Source organism: Erithacus rubecula (genome assembly GCF_903797595.1).
Source record: "Erithacus rubecula genome assembly, chromosome: 5".
Taxonomy (NCBI): Eukaryota; Metazoa; Chordata; class Aves; order Passeriformes; family Muscicapidae; genus Erithacus; species Erithacus rubecula.
The window spans coordinates 64,996,311-65,023,634 of NC_136687.1; the positions used below are offsets into that span (position 1 = coordinate 64,996,311).

The window sequence follows — 27,324 nt, forward strand, 5'->3', positions numbered from 1 at the left end:
AACAGTCATTATGACTGGACTGGATAGGGAATAGACATCCTTACTCTATTCCTCAGCTTAAACCAACTTGTGGAATTCTCCAGAGCTGATGAAGACTCATTACAGCTCTCCAGCAGGCTTGGAATACATGGAGAATGGATGATATCTAAAGCACTGAGCCACCACAACTACCACACAAGATCTCCAGGAGTGACACAATTTTCTGTTATTGCTGCCTTTTTTGGGTTTTTTTTCTTTGAGCTGGGCATAGTAATTTTCATAAAAATCAATCTCAGTTTAATTTCTGCTAAAATCTCTAGGATTTTCTCATATTGAGCTTTTACCTGAATTAACTGAGATGTCTGTCAGGCTGTGAGCATGTAAGATTGAATTTCCTAGTAATTGGCTGGGGAAATTTTGGGGTTTTTTTCCGGCAAAATGCTCACTCAGTTGTTGGTTTGTTTTTCACTGGGCCCTATCTCCTGTCACTGAGAAGCTCTTCCCAATAAATCAGGGATGCTACTAATTATAACAGCCTTTGAAAATCCCCTGTTGAATTTTATTGCATAAAATAGGACTGGGCATGTCACCTTTAGTGAGCTAAGTTATTTTTCCCCTTGTGAACCCTTCAGACACCACACATCCCAATTGCTGCAGGAGAGAGCAGGTCTAGCCAAGATGACTTGAAACAAACTCAGTTCCAGCAGCAGTCTTGCTGCAAGATTATGGAGATCAGTAATTTGCTTCTTGGATGGATTTCCAGCTTATGCTGAGACACACATTATAGCAGCTAGACTGCTGCAAAGCATGGAGGCTACTGCTGGCATGAATGATTGAAAGGGATGTGAAATTTCTGTTGATAAAAAATGGAAGTCTGTAAATACAGTTCTGTCACTACAGGATGATTTTGTAAGCTTGAGTCCAACCTCTACAAGACCAGGAGAGCAAAATAAGGTCAACACTACTTTGTCTTCTGAAGTGGGTATGTTCTCTTACCAAAAATGTCAAGTTCCCATTTTCTGTTACCATTCTTTAGCTTTAGGGTAATTTTCCCACAGGTGCCAGCAAAGTAAATAAAAAATACATCTTCTTGAGAAGCAAAATTACATCAGAAGTCAGCTTGAGTAAGAACCTACTGAAAAAGGCACCAGCTGCCTGTAGAGTTGGAACAGCTTTCACAGAATTAGGCCTGTAATTTTAATGTGCAAAAAACTGCAGCAGGAAGCCATCCATATAAAATCTAGAGCACAGTCATCAGCATTGAAGTCATCAGTCATCACCCACTGGGTACTCAAGGTAGGTAGCCTGCTACTTTTAGAGGCAGGACTCAGCTACTGCAAGAAAAGAGTAAAAATGAAGTTGTCTGATAATTAGAAGAAATCTCTCCTTGTAATGTGGATCAGGATTTATTAAACTGGAAAAGTAGCACAGCTAGAAAAGAAAGGTTAGAGAACAAGTAGAGCACTGGCAGATCACCTGTGTTACCAGCAAGAATAGAGGCAGAAAAGCTGTGTTCAGGTGGGGTAAAACGTGTGAGTACAGAATCAATAATTGATGGAAGGGTTATTCTTCTTTGGGATTGAAAGTAAGGGAATAATTCCTTAATAAAATTGCTTTTGTCTTTGTGATCTATGTCTGTGTTATGTGATCTGAATGGAAAATAGCAAAATACTTGGTTTCTGATCCAAAGGGAGTTCCCTTCTGCTCACCCCTTGTGCTCTTTCGATCGAGCAAACTTGGAAGAAGGCTCTTGTTGGGAACTGCAGGACTCCTCTAGATAGACTGTGCTCTATCACCCCACCTGTCTAGTCCAAACTGGAGGGAAAGCTTAGGAAAAGGAGCTTGTAGCACTCCACAGTGCACTGCTTGCTTCAGTGATTAGGCCATATACTCAGAGGTGTCAGAGCATAAGCAGATCCTAATTACTTCAGTCTTTCCCTCAGCCTTGGTTTTCTTCAGTCCAGAGTAATATCTTGACCTTTTTTAGTTCCCTGTGTAGCTGAGCCCAGAGCAGTTGGTCACCTTTGATTCAGTTTTTCTGCTGGTGTTAGCATAACTCCCAGCTGAAGATATGAGATTTGACCTATTGTCATTTGTGATTTGTTTAGAATATGTTTTAAAAATTAGGATTTAGGTTTCATACTCTGCTTAGCATTCTCTAAAATGCAGGCATATGTTCTCCATGGCCCCAAATGCTACCACGATTGACTTTTGTCCTAATTACATAATTACTTTAGTAACAGGAGCAGATCCTCTCAAGTTTCCTACATCTTCTCCTAATTACCTGGTTGCAGGCAAGACTCCAATGGCTAAAAAATGCCTGTCTGAAGTTTTTTCTCATTACTGTCTCTGTACCGCATTCTATGGAATTCTGAGAAGTGCACTGAAACTTTAACTGAGATAAATGAAGCCAGAATTTGGACCAGTTTAATTTTTAAAACTCTTCATTTTTTATGAAAAAGAAATGGGCACAATACAAAGTTGTCTGGAAGCTTAGAATGCCACTGAAACGGCAACTAAAAAGAGAAAGGATTGCATATGCACAAAATTTTTATCCTCACCAAGTCAACACGAATTTTTAGCAAGTTTATTCTCCTCATTACTTGCCCCCCCTTCAGTTAAAATCCTTTATTGAAAGGCCTTATCAAAGATCTTAAACTGACCATTGCTTTTGCAACACCTGCTTTTGTTAGAGTATCTGAAACTTGGAGTGCTGATGAAAGGAGCCTAAATAGTCCCTTTTTCCCCTGTATTAATATGGTCCTTTTACTGTTTTCTTATAGGTTTTGGTTTTTTAAGCACTGCAGACTTCCTTTCATGGAGGGGATGTATTTAAACAACCAATGTGAAAGTACTCACCTTTTGGGTGAAACAACTCTGGTCTTGTTAAAGTTTTCTTATCTCATGCTGGATCAAAACTGGAAAAAAAAAATTAAATCAGCAGCACCGAGGAAAGACAGTGGCATGAGAAGAGGTCTAAGCATTAACCTCTGCACATGTAGGTTAACATAAAAGCATAATAACTGGTTAAGGGATTTGCTTTCATTCAAAGTCTGCCAGAGAAGTATACAGGCTGGTGTGCATTGCTATTACAGAAAGGAAGTGCACTGGATGAGAAATATTCCTCACTGAAGCAAGGAAGAGGCTGACTGTGGGAAAAATGGGGTTGTAGGAATGGAGCTGACAGTTAAGCTTTATTTCAGACAGACATTTTTGAGCCCACAGTTGGCAGTGATTCATGTTAAAAAACAATGGCCTTACTGACAGCATCAGTATTTTGGGAATGCTGAGACATAGTAAATTGTCTTCTTTTCCATTACGAAAATAAAAGCACATGTCTTCCATCAGTTTAGCAGTTACAACTTTACCGTTAATGGTTAAATACAACTTTTTAAACATGCTTACCACACAGTTTTCCTCTGATAGTGTTCATCCTAAAAAAGCAAGATTAAAAAAAACATCATTAGTGTAAAACCAATGCAAAGTGCTAATTACACTTCAAACAAAGAAAGTCCTTTGCAGCTTTTTCTATCAGTTGTTGTTATCATGCTAAAAAATCTGAAAAGATTTAATAGCTTTGCAGCATGCTTTGTCAGCTTAATAATACTTTGTCTCAAAAGGAATGGAAATGCAGAATTATATTAGTGAAAGGCTAAGTCTTCAAATCCTGTAATCTAGGAAATGTTTATTATCCTAACAATCTGATTTAATAGTCAACCAAGTGAATATCTGTAATGATCATTTATTATCTTATACAAATATGCCTAGAAATGGAATCCAGTGACAGACTGGTAAAAATTAGGTGATTTCTCTGTTTTGAATACACTAGGTTGTTGGTGTGGCTCAAGCAATCAACAAGAAATCTGGCATTGGTGGCACGTTCACTGAACAAGATGAAAAGGTATAAAAGCTGGATGTTTACATCTATTCTGTTTTCATAGGGGGAGGGGGATGGATATGTTTTTAACCTTCCTGCTGCTCAGAAATTTTTAAGTTATTAAAAATTAAACATCTCTGAGAACATAAGCATTCCTAGCAATTCTGCAAATTTTTTCTTTGAGGCCATGAGAAATGTGGATGTGAAATAATTTCATTTCTGGTTCACTATGCCATTTATCTCTGAAACACAGGCTTACTTTACTGAAATGCACTGTAAAACACTTTCGTAACTTTCAGTGGACATAAATTTTAATTAATTGGTTCTAACTCTCATGGTAATCCCAACAAACACAATTTGAATATAAAAATTTGTGGAGTGATTCTCTTTTAAACACCATGTCACTTCAGTATACCATTTGCAGGAAAAGAAAAAGCTTTAGATAAATTATGAACAATATAGGGAATCAGGAGAGTGGCCAGTAGAAGGGATTCCTGATTCCCCCAGTGAAGTTGCTTTTCAAAACTTTCTGGATTTCACATTCAGATAGGTGGGACAAAAACCATGCTCTGGTTAACAATCTGATTAACCATCAGCAAGAAAATAATCAGAGTTCACCCTTTCTCTTTAAAACTTCCCCTTTAAAATAAAACACAGGCTATCAGAATTAATCCCATCCTGAATGAGGAAAAAAAAATTTGGGTTTGCTATATAAGCAAATTTTTATTTTCAATTCCTCAAGGACTGAATTCCCTCAGAGGGGTGAACTGCCTGTGGTCAGTTTTTCTAGATAAAATATGCATTGCTGCACAATTATCTTTTTCCATGAAAATGCTTTTTAGATGAACCCTACTTGTATCAAGATAATGATCTTCAGATTTTAGCTTTAAAAATAAGGGATTCTTGAGGAAATAAGAAATTATGAGTAGCTGAAAACAACCCAGACCCTGAACATGTGGTTGCCAAAAATAACAAAAAAACCCAATTAATACTTCAGAGTGAAAACAAAGTGTTGCAGTAGCTTATCTTTGAGTAGAGTTCAGATGCTGTGGAACATGATCTGTGTGAGATGCTGATGTTCATTTGTCTGCAGGATTTTGCAGCATATTTGGCATTTTGTGGAATTGTTCTTCACAATGCTCAGCTGTACGAGACGTCTCTGCTCGAGAACAGGCGCAATCAGGTTTGTCCCAGGGGTACAGAAATTAGGAGGGTTTGCAAGTAATCAGTGCCTCCTCTTCCTCTTCCTGATGTGATAGTTATTCCTTGGCTGCCTTTAATCCCTGTGACTGAATGCTGTCTCTCTGATAAAGCTCTCAGGAGCTGCACTGGCAGGAGGCTGGGTGCATTCCAGCCTGGGCTGTTTTATTGGTCTAGGGGAGTCAGGTAGAGCCAGATGTCACAAAATTCATTCCATGTTAATGTACCTGATATTGCCTGCAGGTATCCTGTGGTTCACCATATGCATTAAACCACCAGAGGTGTCAGACTCCAGAAATTACAGGCAGGAAGGAATATCCCTGTGAAATAGCAAAGGGCATACAAACTGTTCCTCTAGACTATTATCACTATAACAGCCACTAACCATATTTTCAGTAATGATCAAATGGAAAACTGAATTTTGTTCTGATTGCTATAGCTCTAATTTGCTGCCAACTGTAACTGATGGGTTGTTAATACCATGGCCTTTATGGGTGAATATGCCTACCCTGTATGATGTGATAATGTTTCAGGGAAAAGACTAAACAGCAGTTGTTCTAAAATTTTCCTGGTAGGTCTGAGTTTCCAAATGACTATCAGTGTTTCAAAATTGGTACAAATTTGGGTAGTTTATTAAATTGCCTTCATGTTTCTTGTGAGGGAAAAAAGAGCATATCTGAGCAGCTAAGTCCTTCAACAGTAGCTTTGAAATACATCAGACTGTATCTAAATTATGTTTTCACCAAATGAGTTAATTAGGATCTGTTAGAATTACAACGAAGAATAATTGTGTTCAGAAATCTTGAAAAATGTAAATACCATTGGTTTCAGAATGCACACATGAGCCACAGGAAAACAGCTTTCCTAAGGACAAGCAACTGTGTTGCCTGGATTTCACAGGTTTCATTTGACCTACTAATGCCTAAATCTATTCTGCTTTTCTGACTGAAAATATCAGACAGCTTATTGTGCTATTTAATTCTGCCATAAAAATGTCAACTTGGCTAATACTGACTGTTACCTTGCAATCTGAGAGCCAAAACTTAGTTCTGGTCACAGACATAAACATTGGCTTCCCTGATTCAGAGGAGAGGAGAAGACTCAAAGATATCAGTAACGATAATTATTGCATCAATCACGATTAGTCAAACCCTCACAAATGACCTTTTCTTCAGGTGCTTCTTGACCTTGCCAGCCTAATTTTTGAAGAGCAGCAGTCTTTGGAAGTGATTCTGAAGAAGATAGCAGCCACTATAATATCCTTCATGCAGGTGCAGAGGTGTACCATCTTCATAGTGGATGAAGATTGTCCCGTGAGTGTGTTTGTTTTGTCTGACAGCAGAAATGGTTATTCCTTGGGAATGGGGTGGGCTTCCCTCCATTTTCCTATGTTCTGTTGTCTTTTCATTCTCTCTTTTCTTTTGTGGCATCTGCCCAGGTTGGGTGTTGACATGACAGATTTTAGCCTTTGTGTAATTAAAGAATTTCTGTGTTGACATATAAATTTGGTACAGCTTGTAAATACCAGCATTTCTTCTCTGGGTCATGAGTAGAGATTCAAGACACTTGAGTGATATTTAAAATTGTATTAAAAATACCTTTATGGTAGGATCCAGCATGCTGGATGGCAGATGTGGAATGAATCTAAATAATTTTACACTTGTCTTGAGTACAGAATAAGTCTTGATAGCTGCAACAAGGTTTTAATGAGTAATACTGTTCTAAACAATGACTACCTTATACACCTATGTATTCAAATATCCTTTTGATATTCCAGGATACATTTTCTAGTGTCTTTCACATGGAATCTGAGCAATTAGAGGATTCAGCTGAAAATCTGAAGAGGTAAACCAATTGATTCTAACTTCTGTTCATCCTAGGAGAATGCTGAAAAAACTATGTTTTTAATATTCTTGTCATAATAATGGACTTATTTCTACTGGATCCCGTGTATTCCTGCTATTTTTATAGAGCAGCTTTTCCCTTGAAGTGGGCATAGACCAACTCTCACACCTTAAAAAGGTCCCACTGAACAGAGCAGGAGAAGGGCTTGATCTCTTCACTTTGCCAGTCCAGGAACATATTCATATTTTAAGGCTAAGCTATGGAAATGTACAGAGGAGCTGCTCTAAATCTGATTTCAAAGAAATCTCTGTGGATGACTATGTTGTGGAGGAGACATATGCAAATAATAACCAAAATAATGCTTTTAATCAATTATTTTAATCATTATCCTCATGTCATAGAGAAGGAAGATGACTCAAAGAACATGTCTGACCAAATCATGAATAAAGTCCTAAAGTTCAAATTCTCATTCATCTTTGGAAAACTACTAAAGAGTTCAACTGGGAGGAAAATAAAGAGATAAAGAGCTGAATTAAAATACCCAGATAAAATAGTTCCCAAAGTTAGCCTGAACCTCTGTACTGAAGTTGGAAAATTACTGTCTGTAATATTTACTGTCAGTAAATATTTGCTATATTAAGTTTAATTCCATATACAGCTTGCCTGGGCCACCAGGAACTTATTTCTCACACCTGATAGGGAAGAGGAGTCTCAGAGGCTTAGCTGCTGATCAGACTCTTGTTCATGAGACAACACAATTATATGCCGAGGACTGCACTGAGTCAACCACTGCAGTTACAACTTCTGCAATGCTTGAAGGGCACAATTTCAGGCAAGAGCAGAAATACAATGACATGGATTAGATGGGAAGTATTACTTTACATAATATAAAATTTTGGGCTGGTTATGCAGTCAAGGACACTGAATCAAGCCCCAAATCAGAATTTTCTGTTTTTCAGAATTGTGGGACATTTCCTTGTGTGTATGAAATAACAAAGAATAATTCCTCTCCTCCAGCCCTGCATCATCCTTATACCAGGAGGATAATGAAAGTCAAGTCAGATGTTGGAAGGAAACTTCAGGAGCTTGATGGGAATAGGTTTATAAGTAGGGCATATGTCCTCCTCCAAGGCAGGCAAAGGGTCTAAGAGAATTAAAATACCTTAAATAAATTGTGGCTAAAAAAGTGGATATGATTGATTCTGTAAAGACACTTTATGTCCTGATTTGGAATAGACAGTTCTATTTCAGTAACAGAACCTCCATGTGACTGATTGTCCCTTTAGAACAGATTTGAAATGAACTTAGAAGCAGAAAATTCACAAGTGATGCCTGCTGCACTCTCTTGAACTGATACGTGAATTTTACCCAGTATTGGTCTTTCAGGAGTGCCAGATTTGTGAATGCAGTTTGTTTTCAAATAGTTCTGTTTATTTCTTTATAAACCCAGCTGTTCACTCTTTAGTCTTCATCTGTGTAAACTGTAGGGAATTGTTTATTTCTTCAATTTGGTGTTCAGTGTTAATGTTGTTGAACATGAAAGAAATGGTGGAAAGCATGCACCAATCCATGCTGCAGTTTTGTGATGACAGCTGGAGTAGGATACAGGATTTGAACTAAACTCCATTATATATATATTGGTTTTATCTATATATCCTTCTGTCATATAACCTGCCTGATATAATGAAATGACTCACTTTTATGCAAAACACATAATCATAATGTTGTATCCTTCAGGGACTATGACACAAACAAAATCAATTACATGTATGCTCAGTATGTCAAGAATACGATGGAGCCACTCAACATCCCAGATGTCTGCAAAGACAGAAGATTTCCATGGACAGTAAGTACAATAAGCTTAGGTTTGAAATTCAGAAATGAAAGATGTTTTTCTGTTTAACTTTTAAACCTTTTTTGCTTTCCCCATATTATTTCTGTCAAGGTGGCCCTAGTTAAAATGGTGCAAACACACAGTGAGTGTTGGGAGGCTCTCAGAAGCTCCTTCCCTTTTATCCTTTCCTTTCCCTTCTGGTTTGGCAAAGATTAATGTTATAGATGTAAGTTCTTTGCTGCAGTGGAGATGGATCCGCTTCACTTTTCTTTGGGAGCTTTTCCCTATCATTTCCTCAAGTGTGAGCTGGTGATGTGGTGAATGATTGAACACAGGGATGCTGGAGAGTGAGGAGGGAAGATTCACTTGGCAAGGCTCAGGTTCCAATCAGGTTTCCTTCATGACCATCATCAATAAAAAGCAAAATTTTAATTATGTATTTTCCCATATTTTCAGTGCAGAAATGAGATGTCTGCTCTTACTATTGTGTTTAAGCCTAAAACATAGAGGGAGAGGAGCTACTGTGGTCAGCAGATAGCTTTTAACCAAAATTTGTTCTGAGATACACAACAAAATGATCAGAAAACACAGTGCTCAATGTGATTCTTCCAGTAGGTGGAAAGAAGGGGCAGCCTCATGGTGGGGAGCTGGGTTGTTTCCTTTCGTTTTCCTGTGCAAGGTTTCTTGGATGTTCTGGAGTGGGTTTCTGTGATGGACTGAGCAACACAGGAATTGAGTTCTTAGACTAACCCTGCTTTAAGTACAAGTCTGGAAGTACAGACAGAATGCAATGGATATACTGTATAGTTTAATAAAGAAAGAGGTGATAATTCTGAAGATATTTAAAATAAAAATAATACCTTGAGAATCATCCAAACAACTGTTTGTTGGAAACAGACTGTTCAGTAGGTTTAAAGTTATTTAATTTTTTTTTTTTCTGGAATTCACCTTATGTATTTAAAAGACCCATAGAAAGCAAGCAATGTTGCTTTTAGAAGAAATCTGAATAGTGTTTTTCAGCAAAACAGAGGCTGCACTTGCACTACTGCAGGAGCAGGGCAAGGCAGGGCTGTAGGATAAATGTTTTGAAAGCTGATGCACCCTGACATGAGGGAAATCCCAGGTGTTGCCAATGCCCTAGAAACCTTGGCTTGCCTCTTTCTTTGGAGGACATTCAACAGCACGCTCACCTCACGAGAATCCTGCCAAGATACTCTCTACAGTCTTGCACAGCACCAGAGCACAAAGCAACAATACTAAAAAAAAAAATCTTTTGATCAGAAACATTAGCATGTACCCATTTCTTTATTAGAGATCAGACAAAAGCACTTCTCAACAGCTGCTGCACTACTCCTGGAGCAGTCAGAGCAGAGCTGTGGCCTTTTCTCCCCAGGTGTTTGAAAAGGAGGCATCTTTATTCTGTCCTTCCACTCCCCAAATAAATTGATCTCCTTCTGTTGGAGCATGGGACATGTTGCAAAGTCCTGGGAAGAGCACAGAATGCTGACCTAGCTGTAGCAGCGTTCCTGCCTGTTGCTTGTGTGCAAACTCATGGATCACCTGGTTGCTTTTTGAAGGAAGATGCAAACCAAGAATAGTTGTGGAACTCAGCTCTAAAAAAAGCTTTGTCACTTCAGCCACCTGAAAAACAGCCTTTAAAATTGTAACTGTGTTTTTCTGTTTGTTTAACAGAATGACAGTGCAGAAAATGTAAGTCGGAGCGTAAAGAGTTTGCTGTGTACACCAATAAAAAATGGAAAAAAGAATAAAGTGATAGGTAGGTATCTTCACAAAAATAATGTTGTACATTTCATAGAGAAATTTATGTGCTCCACAGTAAAATCACAGCAACATGCAATCCAAGCTAGGAGAGAAGATCCTTAATTTTCATGTTATTAACTAATAAGTTTACTGCAACCTTGAATATAAATTGCTCACCTAATAAGCTGCCAAAGAATAGAGAATGAGTGTCAGCCTTTGTTCCTGGCATCAGTAAGTCCCACAAGCAAACAGAAAATAAAAGATACTGATTCTTAGATGGGAGCATGAATCCAATTTCATCAGCTTTAAAAAATTTGGCAAGGAAATATTAAAGAGTTCCAAGAATGCCTTCTTAATGGTCTTAAAATAATTTTCTTTGAGAATGATGGCAAAACTGCATGGCCCAATTTATATAGTTAATATGATATCCCTTTTTTGAGAAGACAGATTTGGGTTTTCAGCATCTGAGGCAGAAAGAGCAACCTCATCTTTATTTAATGGACTTCTCTGAAATTTCTTCTGCTATTAGCTTCTTTCATGAGTTCTTTTATTACTTTTTTTTTAAATATTCCAACAAACCCTAGATGACCAAGATGAAGATAGAATTGTGGAGCTTTAATTAGAGATATTTCAGCATACTGTGAGCTATTAATAAAACAGTTGCATCTGCCTTTTTTTTTTTTTTTTCTATTGAGATTTTCTATTGAAGTTCAAACTGAAAGTTTCAGTCAGGCCACCCATTTAGGTGGGCTTTTCAAATCTGAGTCATTCTTGTAGGGAAATGTTCTTTGAAGTATTTTATAGTTTCACAGCTGCTTCATGTTCAGTTATTTAATAGGGCAAGGTCAATAAGTTGTCTTTGGAACAGTAACCAGAAGTTCCTTTATTATACTACATAGCATTATGACTATTATTATAAGTTTGGTTTCTTTTTAAAGTTATTTTTAAGATTATGATACCCCAAACCAGAATTTGGGAAGTGGGATGGGGGTGGGAAAAACTGTCCACATCAAACCCAAGCAAATCTACTATCAAGAAAGATGAAAATGACTTTATTCTCCTGACTTGTGCATTTCTCAGGTGTGTGGTAAAAGCTCTACAGAATCTTGCTGTGATTTTATAACTTTGTCCCAATGAAAGATTTTGGAGTTCCTTTATTTGTAATCAATGGACCTCTCAGTGCTTTGGGCAAGTTATTGAAATAGGTTAAAGAGTCATAAGTAATACACTGTATATTTACTGCAGCTCTCTATTTTTTAAAAGATATTTATGTGCAAATATTGTGTCTTTTGAGAATTCATTGTGGGTCTTAATTCACTGTTGGATCTTAATCTTGTGTTCATTACATTGCAGTTGCTATGGAAATAATTATAATGTCATAAACTGTACTAAACAGAAATCTGAAAGTCTATTTCATGGGATTTTCCTAAAGAGTTTTTTAAGTCAACTTCTTTTTTCCCAGGGAAAGTTAATCTTGTTACTTATTTGAATGAATCCTTTTCTGATGGGATTATATTTTTTTACTGTGATTCAATAATCCATTCCTTTGCATCTCATTCCATAAAGGTTCAGCATTCTGTTTGCAATATTCAGATACCCCAGTCCCTGAGACTACAGTTAACATCTGCAGCTATGATGGTCTTGGTCTCTTTAGAGGAGATTCTAAGTTCCCCAAACAGAATACAATTTGAAAATTGTATTCAATGCAATGCTGCATTGCCACCAGACTTCAAAACTTGTGAGGCCAGCATTCTTCTAAAACCACAACTGGCATGTGTGTGCTGCATTTTTTTTTCTCAGTTTTATTATCACTATAATAGGGAAGATGCACATATGGTCATTTTTTTAAGAATTTTAAATTTGCAACTGGGCTATCTTGGCACTTAAACAGAAAAATGTAGCTTTTATGCTCATGGGAGTGAGAAAACATTTGGACTCCCTTAAGACAGTACTGACCCCCAAAGCAGTTTTGGCCAAAGACAACATATTCCTGTAATTCAGCTGCTTTAATATTCTGGTTTCTTAGCAGGTAAAACTAAGGGGAGGTGTATTTCTGAATTACCTCCTGCCCACAGTGGTGTCAGGGATTTAAACTGCAGCAAGGTGTGGTAGAAATTACCTGTCAGACTTCTTCAATGACACGTGAACAGAAAAGCCCAGAAATTCTTAATAGGAAATTAACAAATGTAATTATCAGCAAGTTTGAACCTAACAAGCTGAATTCTGTCAGATGCTTCTCAAAGAGTTCAGTAGTGTTTGGAAGAGACTGTAATTCAGTCACATCCTCAAAAAATGGGCAAGTGTACTTCAGCTTTGAACCTCAGCTTGGGTATTCCCTGTTTAGTTCATTTACTTGAAAAAAATCCTAGTACTGACTCAAATAAGGAAGCAAAAACTCTGTGTACCACTGTTCTGACTTTCATAAATGTTCTTTTGGCATGGTTGCAAAAATTTAATTAGCCTCCAAAGGACAAATTGTCTTCAGGGATTTAATCAATCTAGAATACTATTAATAATAAAAGTTAGGATGAAAACGGCCCTAGAATTTCACAGGATAATCAAGTCTCTGAAGCCCTACATTTTTGGTTTACAAATCCTAATAAATACTTTTGAATTTACGAAATATATATATTTTAACATTTATTTTATAATACATTGAAATTACCCTTAAAAAAAAAAAAGGAAAATCCTACAGCATTCCTGTGTGTCAATTATGTATGTTGGTGGTTTATACTGCAGGCTGATGTGTCCTAAACTTAATTCCCAATAGTGATACATTCTCTGCATTACTTCCTTTCATTTCTGTGTCCTGACACAGGGGTTTGCCAGCTTGTGAATAAGATGGAAGAAAAATCAGGAAAAATCAAGGCTTTCAACAGAAATGATGAGGAGTTCCTGGAAGCATTTGTCATCTTTTGTGGCCTGGGGATCCAGAACACACAGATGTACGAGGCTGTAGAAAGAGCCATGGCCAAACAGATGGTGACATTAGAGGTGAGCCCAAATCTAGGTGGTCCTTAATTATCCCCAAAGAGAGCCTCATGTTCCCAGACCCCCTCTGTCCTGCACGTAAGTGCAGCTACTCACAGGGACACTGAACTGAGACTGTTATCCCTCAGGAGAGCAGCATTTGGGCTGCTGAGCTGCTCAGGAATTTTCTTGTTTCTGACTCTGCCAGCAGACTCTTGAACTTGGTATTGTGTCCTAACTTCACTCCTGAGGTTTAGGGGGACTGGAGGCATCTCTCCCTCTCCACGAGGCTGCACAGCACAGTGGGTGTGTTCTGTTGTGTAGGAAGAGGGAAATGCTTTGGCAGATTAAGGGGCTTCCTCTTCTTGTCTGAGGGGTTTTGTGATGGTTTTGGCTCAGTCCTTCAGGCAAACCAGTGTGAGGAGTAACAGCAGCATTACTGTAGGTTCTCAGCAATTTGCTCAGACTCCAACAAACTATATCAAGATGAACATCATTTGGTCCCAGCCTGTGAATTGGTTCCTGTTAATCTTCACAGCTGAAGTGTCTTTAGTTTTGAGAAGCTGAATTACTCAGGGGTGATAATTTGTGGAAAGTGAAAATGTGTAGACTTTGGATCTCCTAACATTCATTATGTAAACAGGAGCGTTTGCAAAGCTCCTAAAATGGGATTATGTGCCCTGTGGCTTCTCTACAGTTCTCAAATAAACCTGTATTAGGTCATGTCAAATAAAAAAGTTGGTAAAACTATTGTCAAAATCATTTACTTATATGGTAAATTGGCAATTCTGTCTCCTACTATAACACTTTATAGATAATACAGGAAGTTCCAACCAGATTATAGGTTACCATATAAAATGGATTATTTATAAAAAATAAAACTGTAACATTTTCATGTCATATGTTCCCAATAGTTAAAAATCTGAGCTTATTTTTTTTTAATTTAAAATTAATACATTGTATTTCAGACTTTTGTACCAAGTTTCAGTTAGGATAGAACTTTCATGTCTAAATAAACTGTTGAAAGAATTACTAAGACAATAATGTCAGGCTCTAATAAGAGCTGTTTCATGTATTATTTGTCTTTGAAAGTGGGCCATGAAAATTTTCCAAAGAGAAAATCAGACTTCTTTGCTCTTTTATGGAAGCTATTTATGTTTTCTTGGCCAAATAATCTCAAGAAGATTCTGTGCTGTGGGAGATTTGTAAAAGATGCAGATATCTCCCCATATGCATTCAGAGAGCTCCCCTAAAACTGGCTCATCTGCGTGGACAGAAGATTTCATAAGAAAATGCAGTGGAATGCTGAAAAACCTGCTCTAGGAAAAGTATCTTGTTATTACATTGCTCTTTTGTTTGTACTAAGGCCTGCTTTTTCCTTCCCTAGGTTCTCTCATACCATGCTTCTGCTGCTGAGGAGGAAACGAGGGAGCTGCAGGTAACAGTGGTAATTGAATTTTTTACTATTACTTTAGAAATATTGCTTTAGCAGAAAAACCAAGACCAGTCCTGTACACAGATGTGATCCCTAGAGGGGCAGGGGCATATGTTCCAGAAATAAAAATGATAGTGAAGCTCATAGTGATGGGTTCCTGAGCTGAATCACATAAAAGGGAAATATTACAATGTCTACAGTAAGAGATAAAAGGTGGCCAGAGCACTGTGAGAACCAGACCTGTGCTGAATGATTTTTCTTAGGAGTTTGACAGTCACTGATGCAATGTCAGTATCAAACTCATAATGATTAAGTATACCAGAAGAAAATGTTGAGAACTCGCCATTCTGCAGCTAAGTCTGAATGCTGTATATCTTACAGCTTTAGTACCTTTCAAACATTCCAAGTATGGGTGCAGCTTTATGGTCTTACACATAAATTCTGTATTGAATTTTTAATGCAATGATTTAAAATTTTTTATGGTTGCTTTTCTGTGCAGTGTCCTGTTCTGCTCATGTTTAATTCTGTGTTTGGAAGCCAGTGCCTATGGAATAACTACAGCTAGGATTTCAAGTGCATTTCAGTGCTCAGCATGTGCTTAGTTTCTCCAAGCCTTCAGCAGCTGTTCCAGGGAAACAGCATCACCCCTGCTGCATGAAAACAAACAGGAGGGATGGAGAGGAAGGAGGGCATAGGAGGACCCTGAGCTGGGTAGCATGGGCTGGTCTGGGCAAGCAACACAACAAGGTGTGAGACTAAGGATATTTCTAGAATGGTTTCACACCTCAGTCCTACCACACTGCTGCTCATCAATAAAGAGCCACAACAAGACCAGAGTGCAGCTCTTCTCCTAAGGCTTCTCTTCAGGGCTTGTGATGGAATCTTTGTGGTTCCACCATTACTGCTCAATGACACAGAACCACAGCAAACCCAGAATTGGGCCAGTGTCCACCTGCATGGCTGAACTGCCCACAGCTTCCTAGCACAGGCCTGTGTCAGCCACTGCTCTCTAAGGTGATACCAGAGCCCAAGCACAGGCCATTTTATTTGCACTCATAACATTTTTATTTTAGGGGGTTTTTTTTGCACTCGTTGTATAAAGATGGTGGAAATAGTTAAATTTTTTTTTTCTGGATATACCTTTTGCTTCTAAATACTCTGAAAATAGGTACTTATCAAGTAGTTAGTGTACAAGATGGTTGTAGAACTCTTCCAACTGGCACTATTCTATTCTATTGATTATCTGCCTTATGAAATAGGCTGCAGTCAAATTTTTTACTTTAATCATCATTTCCACATACTACAGAACTGCCCTATGGCATCAGTCACCTCTTTTGAGCCTGGGTACTGTATGCAACCTGTGTTTTATCATCCAAAGCAGAAGAAAACTGTTTATAGTTGCCACACAGTGGTTCCATGTTTTTCATAGCCTTCTTTTTGCTACCAGTATATTTACAGAAAGCATAGCTCAATAAATTGAAATTTAAATAGGTGATGAACTTTTGTGCCGTAAAACAGGAGGCAAAAGGTCCTAGTGCCTTCAGTAAGTGAAAAAGGAAATAGCTAATCTGGTTAAACAACACTATAAACTGCTATAGAGTGCAGGGTTTTTATGTTACAGCTAAAATGAAACTTACTGTTGTGGCTGTAAAAGGCAGGAGATCAAGGAAGGGGAAGATAAATTATAAATGAAGTGAGGTGTGAGGTGTTCTTTTGAGCTCCTTCTGTGTCCTTCCAGCCCCTTTCCTTGTGAAATCCCAGTCTGCAGTTGCAGTTTTTCAGAATTATGTCAGTAGCTTTGCTGAACAGTTGCATTATTTACCACTGAACATGTAGGCCTTTCATGGGCTCACAGCTGAAATCCCACATGTATCCAAACAGGGACACAAAATTACTGGCACAAGAAATGTGTAAGAATGGTGCATTTTTTTCCCTGGATCAATATTCTTTTTTGTAATCTTTCATGACTGCCTGACACACAAGGGAGAGGACAGCAAACTGATATGGGACAGAGGCTGCCAGCCATAATGCTATGGATTTGCATGTTACATGTACTGATATTGTAGATCATGACAAATTCTTCCTTTTCAGTTCCTCAGCCTTCTGGAACACAGCTGCCCACACTGGAGAAATGTTTTCCCCTAGAATTACAGAGAGGAAGATAAACACAAAGGTTTATTTCCTTCACCATTTCAGATTTACCTAATTTTCTTTGGACCACAGTCATATTGAGGTGAAACAACTCTAAAGTAGAAGCACTGAAAACCTCACCTTTTTTTCTACTGCAGAAAATGACACTAAATTTTGTTCTATAGTATAAAATTTAGCATTTCTTTTGTTAGTATAAGAGTTAATATGAAACTTATCATAGCCTCAACACTGGTATTTTGAAGGGCAACATATATAAATACTCTGTATTTTATAACTACAAAAGGGATGTAATACATGGAGATATTACTGACAATTAAAAACTCAGATATAAAAGTATATAGGAGGGGAGGTGTATTGTGTACCTTGTAGTTTTGAATTTCATACTGAAGGTTTATGGTTGTATGCAAAATGCACCAAAACCACTGACCAGGGGTTTTAAAGATTACTGATCACAGATGAACTCTAATTTTTCAGGTTCCTAGCCCTGAGAAAGCTCTGCCTGTGGACTTGTTCTAACTCCCATCGTGCTGAATGTGGATTCTGTTAGCAAATGTGTTTTACTGACATCTCTTTCCTCGCCACTTTTAGAAAAATGACAACAGTTACAGATTTTGCTGTCTGCACATCCATAAAAACAAACATGTAACTCCACTGCCTTCTTTTCTCATTCTCCCAATTTCATCAATGCTTTTGGTTACAATTTGCCTCGGGTGATTTAGATAACCAGACTGACCAGGTAATTCAATCCTTATTCTCTTGATCTATGGACAAGTACTTGTTAAATCTAAGGTAATAAGGAAGTGTCAAACAAGAGAGGCATGGGGAAGTAAATGAGAAGCAATCATCAGTTTTCAGTATCACGTGTAGGAAATTTAGTCTCTCTTTCAATTAGTATATTGAAAAAGTGGGTATTTGTTCTGCTTCCTCTGCCCTAGTGCTAAGCTGTGCTCTCTCATTCTTCTCCAGGCTGCTGTAGTGCCATCTGCACAAACTCTCAACCTGACTGACTTCTACTTCAGTGACTTTGAGCTGTCAGACTTTGAAACAACACTCTGCACAATTCGAATGTTCACAGACCTCAACTTGGTGCAAAATTTCCAAATGAAACACGAGGTATGGTTGCTCCCAAATACTGCCCCACAGAAAGAGACAGCTTAATTATTAGGAATTTAGAGCAGTGAAATGATCCCACAGTAAATAGAATTGGACATCTGTATTAAAAAGTAATTAGCAAACTAGGAAGGTATATGAAGAACTGGGGTCTATCCTCAGTTTTGCTCTACTGAAGGATTAATAATTTTAGGGTCTATGATTAATGGATTGGAAAACAGAATATTGAGGAGGAAGAGGATAGTAACTTCTCAGGAAGTGAAAAATTTACAAAGAGGACAATAACACTGTTCACTATGTCCGTATGTGGTACTAATTATCTTAGTCTTTGCCTACAAAGGAATAGATTAGAGACTGGGGGAACTTCATGCTTATGGAGATAGTAAAGACTGAAGCAGATGAAAACTTAGATGGGCTGTGGGAATTTCCCTGAAGGTTTTTACCAGTACATCTGTGAGAGGTGATCAAGACAGGTAAAACTGAAAATCTCTATAGCCTCTCTGCTCAGTGCACACAGTATCTATTTGCAGAAACCTCCATTTTAACTACTTTATTATAGCTTTATAACCTTTTCAACAAAACCATCAAAATTGGTATCAAAATGAAAGATTAATTTATAGGGCTTCATAGGCAAACACATTAGTTAAAGAAAACATGTAATTATTTTCTGGATCAAGAATTTATAGACCAATTTAGATTAGAAGAGTTCGAGGACCAAGAGTGCTGTATTACCTAATCTGATCTCTTGGATATCCTAGTACTAGCTTTACATCTGTAGTAAGGTCAACAACCTCAGGGAATATGGCCCAACATCAAATTACTACCTGACCTTCAGACCTGTCACTTGCTTACAAAAAAATAAAAAAAAAACAAAAAAAAACAACAAAAAACCAAAGTAGGAAAAGAATGTGTATATATATGTAGATATCTATGTATATAAAATTATAACCCATAATTTCTAATACTGTTGAGTAAAACATCCAGGACATGCTTTCCTCCTGCATTAAAAAAGAAACTACCCTGTGACGTAGTAATCTTTGTGTCACATTTGTTTGCTTTCCAAAGTCCAATTCTGCTTGGGTTTTGACAAGCTGATAGGAGGAAAAAGCTGCCTGTTCATTTTCAAAACAACTTTTAAGAGGATTAAATAATAAACAAATTTTCTCTATCAAATATGTCATTATAAAAAAGGATTTTTTTTTCTCTCAGGTATCTCAATTAGTTTCTGAATTAACAGCAATGCCATTAACATTTAGCCATTAGCAATAAACAAGTATTACACACTCAATTAGGAGCTGTACTAGTAAGCCATGCTCTCATCTATTTACAAGTGTGTTATATTTGAACTTAAAACTGAGTTAAATTGATTCTTTTTTCAATAAGAGAGTTTTCAAATGGGATTAAGGAAGCTTGAAATCTGGTTAGCATTAGAGTAGAATATTAGAAATCTTTTCTCATGAAAACACATCTCTGTGATGCTGTTTCTTAAAGGTTCTCTGCAGATGGATTTTAAGTGTGAAGAAAAACTATCGGAAGAACGTTGCTTATCACAATTGGAGACACGCCTTCAACACAGCACAGTGCATGTTTGCTGCTCTGAAATCTGGGAAAATTCAGGTACATTTCCAGTTCCTCCATTAAGACAAATTCTCCAATGATGCACAGCTCTGATTGTCATGTAAGATGTTCATCATTGCATGGTATTGCCAGTGGAATCTTCTGCTGAAAACTTCTGGCTGTGAGGGCCTGGTTTGTGAAGCTGCTGCTGTGGTTTTTTGTTCCCCATTTCATGTAAATCCTGTGGAAGTGGTTACCAGGATGTTCTCAATGGGAATAGCTCAAATAAGGCACGTACATGGCTATGTCCTTTTTTAAAGTTAATGCTTATGCCACAAGCAAGTCAAAAAAAGTGAAGAAGAAAAGGCTGACCCATTTTCAGGATGTTTCCTTAAATTTTTCAACGGGAATTTTTTAACTTCAAGTGCAGAGCTGAGTACAGCTTTAGATAAACAACAGAACATAAAAGCATAGAAATAAATATTTAAATGTTTGTTCTAATGCTTTTGAACAATTTTTCAACCTTTCATGCAAAAAGACACCTAATAATTTAAGAAACAACAATGTGATTAGGGCTAGAGGATCCTCTAAATAAGATACTGATTCTAGATTCTTCCAAAACACGTTTTTAGGTTTTGGTTTTATATTTATGTAGGAAATAGAATGTTTCTGTTCATTCTGAAGTTGTTACTAGTTGGTTTATACTGCTTTAGAGTAAGCACTTCTGAGAGCATAAATAAATCCCATTTGTAGGCCAAAACCCAATACCAGTGAGGAAGAGGCATTTCTTTCCTCTAGGAACTTTATCTCACTAATGAAAATGAAAAAAGGTGCTGAAAGAGAGCAAGGCAAGGACATCCATCTTCCTTCCCTGCTGGAATGGACATGGTAGTTTTGTTCTGTGTGCGGTCGAGCAATCTCTGATGATCCTGATAGTTTGCCTGCTATTTTTGGAATCCTGACAGTCTCCACTGCAATTTCCATAAATTGTTTATTCTTAACTATGCTGGATTCACTCCCTGCTGATTCTCATGTCCTAGATTCTGCAGTCTGAACAGCAATGAACATAACTCAATTTTTTTCTAGTTTGAGGGGAAAAGCAAGCATTGGGAGATGCATCTTCCCAGCAGAAACATAAAATCAATCATTTTCAAACTAAGTTGTCTTTTGACTGTAGTAAGAGCAGATTTCATTATTTAGAAAGCAGATATAAAACACGTTGTACTAAACAGATCCACAACTCACTGCTGGCATTACTCTTTGCATACAGAGCAAACTGACTGACTTAGAAACTCTGGCTTTGCTGATAGCAACTCTGAGCCATGATCTGGATCACAGGGGAGTGAACAACTCTTACATACAAAGGTAAGTGGGTCTGAGAGAAGTTAAGCAAAAACAAGTGAGTGAACAAACACAAGCACAGAGCTACAGTAGGTACAACTTGACTGCTCAGATTGTTTTATTCTTGGTTTAGCCACATTTTTGCAGAATTCTAAGTTGTTTACAATGTTACATGGTTAAAATCACATTAAAAATGTATGGCTGTTTTGCATTGATTGTAGGTTTGCACTCTTTAACTTTAATCCAATCTGGAATTACAGAAAGGCCTTTACAATACAAAAATGCAAAATATATTTAAAACATTGAAAATATAATTTTACCGAACAAAATATTATGGTTTAAAGTTATCAAAATGAAATATTTGAACAAGTATTAAGTTTTCCCCGTATTTTAATTTTTAACTAAAGATACGGGGTTTTTTAAAATGTATTAATAGTTTCAAGTCTGCCCAATCCAATGAGTTTGGTATCACTTCAAATAACAACATGTAAGTCTTCAGTTGATTTAAAGTGTGGCTTAATGTGATTCTTGTGATAGGGCAGTGTTTCCAAGTCTGACTAGAGATGGGCAAAAGATACCCAGAAATGTGTGCTTGTATCATCTTCTGACAGAGCTGAAGAATGGTTTTGAAGTGAACTTTGAAGAAGTGGTCTGCTGTTCTTACTATGGATAAAGTAAGATAGTAGGGGAGCAAAAGCATGTTCAAGGCACAGAATACTGAAAGGCAGAAAATAAATAAACTGAGGCACAACTCCTGCATTTCAGTTTTATATGTTAGGAGTAACAGTGACTGATGGGTAAAGAAAAAAAACAAACAAACTCCACAACATTAGAAGAGTGACCTTTTTCTAGCTTGGTAATAGAGGATTCCAGCAGTAACTGTAGCCTTGCAGTGATTGGAACTAGTTAGCTATTTTTTGCTTTATTTGTTTAAAAATAAATTTCCTGGAAGACATCTGGAGATGCGTCATCTCCTCTCAAAAATGTCCTGGGAAAGTGTCATAGACAGCAAAATCTAACGTTTATATATGCTGTAAAGCTGAGATGGCTACAGCTTAATTCCTTTCTCAATAGAAAGTTCCATGAATTTCTTTTTTTAAACCTAAATATAAAAGTTTTTATTTCTAGGAACAGATCCCTTTTGTTTTTTCCTTTGAAGCAGGGAGAGTGGATATTCTGTGTACGCTTCTTTTCTTAAGCAGCAGGGTTTCAAAAATTGAAATGGTCCTGCCCATAGAAGTTACAGAAAGGGAACTGCTTGAAGGCCTTGGTAGTTATGCAGGGGGAGTCATTTTCTTTTTCCTCCAATCCCACATGCAAAGTAGGAAGCACAGAAAGCAGCATAACCAAACCCCTGTGCTCAGAAAGCTGGGTGCCCTTTGGCCTGGAGTGGGGGCTTGACAGAAGGGCCACTACAGAAGCTGGACCTGAATTTATTTCCAGTCCCAGCCAGGGTATGTGAGTACTAAGCAAGCTGTAGTTTGGAGCAGTATTTGGGAAGATAACCGAAGAGATTTCTCACATATTTCTTTCTCCAGTCAGGATGAACTCTAATAGACACAATATGCATCCCATTTAATTCAGTGGGAATTTCACCCAGCATGTGTTGGCACCATCCTGTGGTTTGTTTCCTTACAGAAACACATGAGTACATCTGCTCTACACCCCTTTTGTGGTGGTCTCAGAGGAGCTGCTGGGCAGCCAGCCCATATTCCTCAGAGCCTTGCATCCTTTAATCTCCCTTTCTGGGTTTTTTGTTTGTCTTTCCATCTTTCTCTCCACATTTTTGTGCTTCTTAAATCCCCAGAGTCTCCTCTTATGACTTTTATTTGAGCCTCTGTGCAGTCACACAGGGACCCAATCCTGCAGTCATTAAGTCTTGTGAATGGTCCTTAACCATACAGAAAACCTCAACGAATTATATGCTAAAAAAGAGCTACTGACATGATTAAAGGTCAGATTATAATTAGAGTAATAGGTCCAGGATCATCAGTAAAATAGATTTACAAAAGAATCCAGATTTAGTTGAAGAGATTACATGTGCAGTGTGGGACCAGGGGTTAAAAATAAGAGCAGCAAAAGCCAAGAACTGGATTATTCAACAAGGAATGGGGAGAAACTGGAAATCCTCAAGGAAGGAAGAGGACTACAGTTGTATTTTGACTAAAGCTACTCAAAGAGCAAATTCTATTTTCTAGACTTTCAGGTTTTGCATTAAGGTATTTTTAAGTTCTGTACCTACACAATTGGTTTCCTGCTGCTTTCCACTGCCTGTAGTACAATCAGTGTCACTGTTGGCCTCTAAGCAGTTTCCCTTTTGGATTTTACCCTGGGCAAAGGGTAGGTAACAACATTGTAGTCGTTTGGTCGTGACAATAGTGGTGATGAAACACCAGTACAGTTACTAACACTAAGAAATTCTTATCAACATTTTGGACCCAGCACCATATTGCACTGAGGTCAGCAGGAATTTTTCCATTGGTTTCAGTAGATTTCCTATTAGGCTTGCATTATTACTTCTAAGCTCATCAGCACAGCTGGCTAAATATGCCAGGCAGATGTTTAAGAATATGTTACAGAAACCAAAACTGTCTCCTAAACTGTGCTTGTGAATGAGCTCTTCGTGTTACCTTTGCTTCCTACACAGGAACTTTCACAACTTATGAAACCCTGTATTACATTCTTATTTTGTGCATGCAACTGGTCTCTACAGGTAGAGAAGGCAGAAAAGCAGAGCTGTAAATGCTCTGACAAATGAACAGCATTATCTTTTTATCTGTATTCCTGCAAGAGGATGTTAAAAGGGAAGTTATTTCTGGATCACTAATATGTTTGTCTAATTTGATTTCTCCCTCCTTTTCCTCCTCAGAAGTGAACATCCACTGGCTCAGCTGTATTGCCACTCAATCATGGAGCATCATCATTTTGATCAATGCCTTATGATCCTGAATAGTCCAGTGAGTGCCATGTTCCATGTTGTGTATGCTGAAGGAAACTATTTTATTTGCTATTTTTAGCTTCTGGATAGAATCCCACCCTTATATGTTCTTAAGTGCTCCTTTTTCCTTTTTGGGTAAAGAAAGCAAATGCAGCAACATGGAAATCACAGTTCTGTTGCTGAGTGCCACCAAAGCCTTCCAAGTGCTGCCTGATAAGGGAAGCCTTGCTAACATCCTTCTGAGTACCTGCTTCCTTGGACCAAAGGAAACAAAAAGCTTTGCTGCCATTTTCATGACCTCTTACAAACCACCAAACAAACCCCAGTCCTTCCTCTCATTCCAAAAAACATTCCAGCCTACACATACACAAAGCAGCCCTGATGAGACCAAACCAAACACTGCTCATGTTGACATTCCAAAGTGAAGCCAAACCTAAGTTTAGTAAATATGCAAATAAAACATTCTTCTTGTTTGAAGCTATTAACTAATTCTCAAGACCAATTATTTAGCATTCACAATCCTTTCAAAAGACTGCTCCTTTTGTGCCACAGGTTCTGGTGCTTCTGGCATTCTCTGTATTGTAGTGGTCCTTTCCTATTCAGATAGGCAAATATGGAAAAACAATTGAGGAGAGTTCCATTTCATCACCTTTATAGTGCTTTGGTTTAACAGGGGGCTGCTGAGCTCATATTTTTATTTAATAACTTTTTATGCTGCTTCATAAAAGGAAAATACATTCATTTACTAGAGGTTTACGGGTAAGTATGGGAATCTGTTTTAATTCCTCTGCTTCAGGGAGGGGAAGAAGAGGAAAGAGAAGCTGTGATACAATCAGTGACAGATGTAGTTTTAATGAATGAAATGGACTTGAAGGCTTTGATGTTGCTCTGCTTGCAGTTTCATTTTGTAATAGTCACTGATGATGTTGCTGCTGTTCAGCTGTCTGCCATTACTCAAGAGGACTGGAATTTTTATTTTTAAACTAGGGAATCTACAAGAGGAAGGAGGATAAAAGATAGACCTCAGATATCAGCAAGTAACTTGGTATCTTAGAGACACTTTAGCAAACTGGTGTGCTGTTGCCCATTTTACTGATAGCACTGTTTTTTGCTTTTTGTTTTGTTGTTTTTTTTTTTTTTGTAAAGGGAAATCAGATTCTCAGCAACCTTTCCATTGAAGAATACAAGGCTACACTGAAAATGATAAAACAAGCCATTCTTGCCACGGACCTGGCACTATACATCAAGTAAGTCAGAGGAAACTTTGGCTGGATAATCATTGCTGGATATTAGCATCATCTCAGCATCCTGCAAAATCTTTTGTTTTAACTTCTTTTAAAGGAGGAGAGGAGAATTTTTTGAACTTCTAAGGAAGAAGCAGTTTAATTGGGAAGATCCCTCACAAAAGGAGCTATTCTTGTAAGTAAAAGCAGAATAATCAAGAAGTCAGTTAATATTACTGGGTACCCAGTTTCCCACGCTGTGTTGCTGTGAACTTCTTTAAACCCAGCAGCTGTCTGTGCTCTGGCCGGTATAAGCTGGCATTGTCACACAGGTCACTGAACTCCCCGAGTGTGAACTACTACATGTGCAACCTGTATAAGAAACTTTGTTACACAAAGAGAGTTACATTTATAACTTTGCTTTAATTTCACTTGTTTTTCTGACTTGGACATTCCCTGAAATTTAATGTTCTATTTCACTAGTCACTCGACTTGGTGGCTACATACATTTCACATGGAGTAATTTATCCCTCTTTTCTGTTTGCTCTGCAGAGCAATGCTGATGACTGCTTGTGACTTATCAGCCATAACCAAACCATGGCCAGTTCAGCAACGGGTATGTGTTGAATTTTTAAGATTTCCTAAATGCAAACTGCATTAAAGTTTATTTCCTCTACCCAGTCCTTATTGCAAAGGCAGTGGTGGAATGCTGAGCTGGAGTCTCACAATGTGTGGGAGGTCTAATATGATATATCCTAATGAGAGATAGGGACCACTCTTGTTTGTAGGTAGCAAGCAAACTTGTAGAGCTCTCAATGAGTGAAATCTCTTACAGATTGCTGAGCTTGTGGCTACAGAGTTCTTTGATCAAGGAGATAAAGAGCGGAAGGAACTCAACATAGAGCCCACGGTAAGTGGCAGAATCACCTCTTGCAAAATGTCTTGCAAATAGCACTTAAAATTTCCCCCACTGACCACAATACTGGACCAGCTCCTTCCCTGTCTTCCTAGTGGTTCCAAAACACCAATAATGTGTCACTATCTCTGATCCAGAAGAACAGACAGTATTATTTCCTTTAAGTCAGTGTTACTGAATGGGCTAGGAAATACATTCCTAAATTGGTCCCCATTTTCAGCTATTCAAACCCAGTAAGTTTGCCTGGTAATTTGGGTTCCAAAGCCAGTCTCCTGAGGGAAGTCATGCAGTCCAATTCCCTTCATTGGAACACCTGTAATGATGCCCTGCTGTGCTGAGCTTGCTGTGCTGCTTTTTAATTCCCTTTTGGTTGGTTTTTTTATTTAATGCATTTAAACACAGAGCTTGTTTACTTATTATCTGCAGGATCTAATGAACAGAGAGAAGAAAAACAAAATTCCCAGCATGCAGGTTGGATTCATAGATGCTGTTTGTTTGCAACTGTATGAGGTATGGTGACTAAGGAAGAACAGCAAATATCTGAAAACAGAGCTGCTCATTGGTAGACAGAGATTTATAATTAGAATATAAATCAAATTAGAAACTAGCCCCTAAGTTAGAAAATATTTATTTCATATTACATATCATTCATTATTCTGTTGAAGAAATTGTTATTTTAGTATTTATAATTAGTTGTGTATTTGTCTGATTAATATATTTTTTCAAAATTTTTTAAAACCTAGTTAAAATGCTGTGCTCTCTGCAGTTGGTGTTAAGTTCCTGGGCTATATCCCGGATTATCAGGGAAAGAAACAAAACTAATGCTTTGACCTCTAGGGAAAGAATGGTATCCAGGTTTGCATTGACAGAAAATGCTTAAAAGTTTTAAAGAATTCAGAATATGTCATAGCAAAGGTGATGTGATATGCTATGTATAGGAAATTGACCCAATTCTAATACTTCCTATTCCATTCTTCTTCTCTTTCATCACACACCAAAGCATTGCATGAAATAATTCACTGAAATGCTTTTTTGTCCTGGTCACAAAATGTATCAGAATCTGCTGGGTCAAATATAGTGTGAAACACAACATAATGATTTCTGGGGTTTTTTTAAACCAGTACAGCATCAGAGTGAAAGTCTTGTTATTTGAACTGCAGCAAGTATTTTACAGAAACCTAGGTGAG

At 37.7% G+C, this 27,324-nt stretch overlaps 1 protein-coding gene and 1 long non-coding RNA gene across 12 annotated transcripts in view; one reads left to right on the forward strand and one right to left on the reverse strand.

Moving 5' to 3' along the window:
* The window catches only part of LOC306802648, an 81,934-nt gene extending 78,159 nt beyond the window's left edge, over positions 1–3,775 (reverse strand). Inside the window, exons 1-2 of one of the 2 annotated variants that reach the window (XR_013774422.1) lie at positions 3,385–3,397; positions 2,839–2,897 (exon numbers count right to left, since the gene is read on the reverse strand). This is a non-coding gene — a long non-coding RNA (uncharacterized lncRNA). Of the gene's footprint in view, positions 1–2,838 lie in introns of both variants that reach the window. The other variant, XR_013774421.1, reaches the window with a different exon arrangement.
* PDE5A (phosphodiesterase 5A) overlaps positions 1–27,324 on the forward strand; it is a 101,962-nt gene that overhangs the window by 70,611 nt on the left and 4,027 nt on the right. For 8 of the 10 annotated variants that reach the window (XM_079307133.1, XM_079307131.1, XM_079307132.1 and 5 more), the window contains 17 exons: positions 3,809–3,880; positions 4,950–5,039; positions 6,232–6,369; positions 6,834–6,901; positions 8,639–8,747; positions 10,428–10,512; positions 13,315–13,490; positions 14,854–14,913; positions 18,019–18,165; positions 19,654–19,779; positions 20,990–21,084; positions 23,930–24,017; positions 25,145–25,245; positions 25,340–25,417; positions 25,774–25,837; positions 26,057–26,131; positions 26,564–26,647. In XM_079307133.1, coding sequence (XP_079163259.1) covers positions 3,809–3,880; positions 4,950–5,039; positions 6,232–6,369; positions 6,834–6,901; positions 8,639–8,747; positions 10,428–10,512; positions 13,315–13,490; positions 14,854–14,913; positions 18,019–18,165; positions 19,654–19,779; positions 20,990–21,084; positions 23,930–24,017; positions 25,145–25,245; positions 25,340–25,417; positions 25,774–25,837; positions 26,057–26,131; positions 26,564–26,647 — 1,656 coding nt within the window. The remainder of the gene's footprint in view (positions 1–3,808; positions 3,881–4,949; positions 5,040–6,231; positions 6,370–6,833; positions 6,902–8,638; positions 8,748–10,427; positions 10,513–13,314; positions 13,491–14,853; positions 14,914–18,018; positions 18,166–19,653; positions 19,780–20,989; positions 21,085–23,929; positions 24,018–25,144; positions 25,246–25,339; positions 25,418–25,773; positions 25,838–26,056; positions 26,132–26,563; positions 26,648–27,324) is intronic. The other 2 variants (XM_079307134.1, XM_079307130.1) reach the window with 1 other exon arrangement.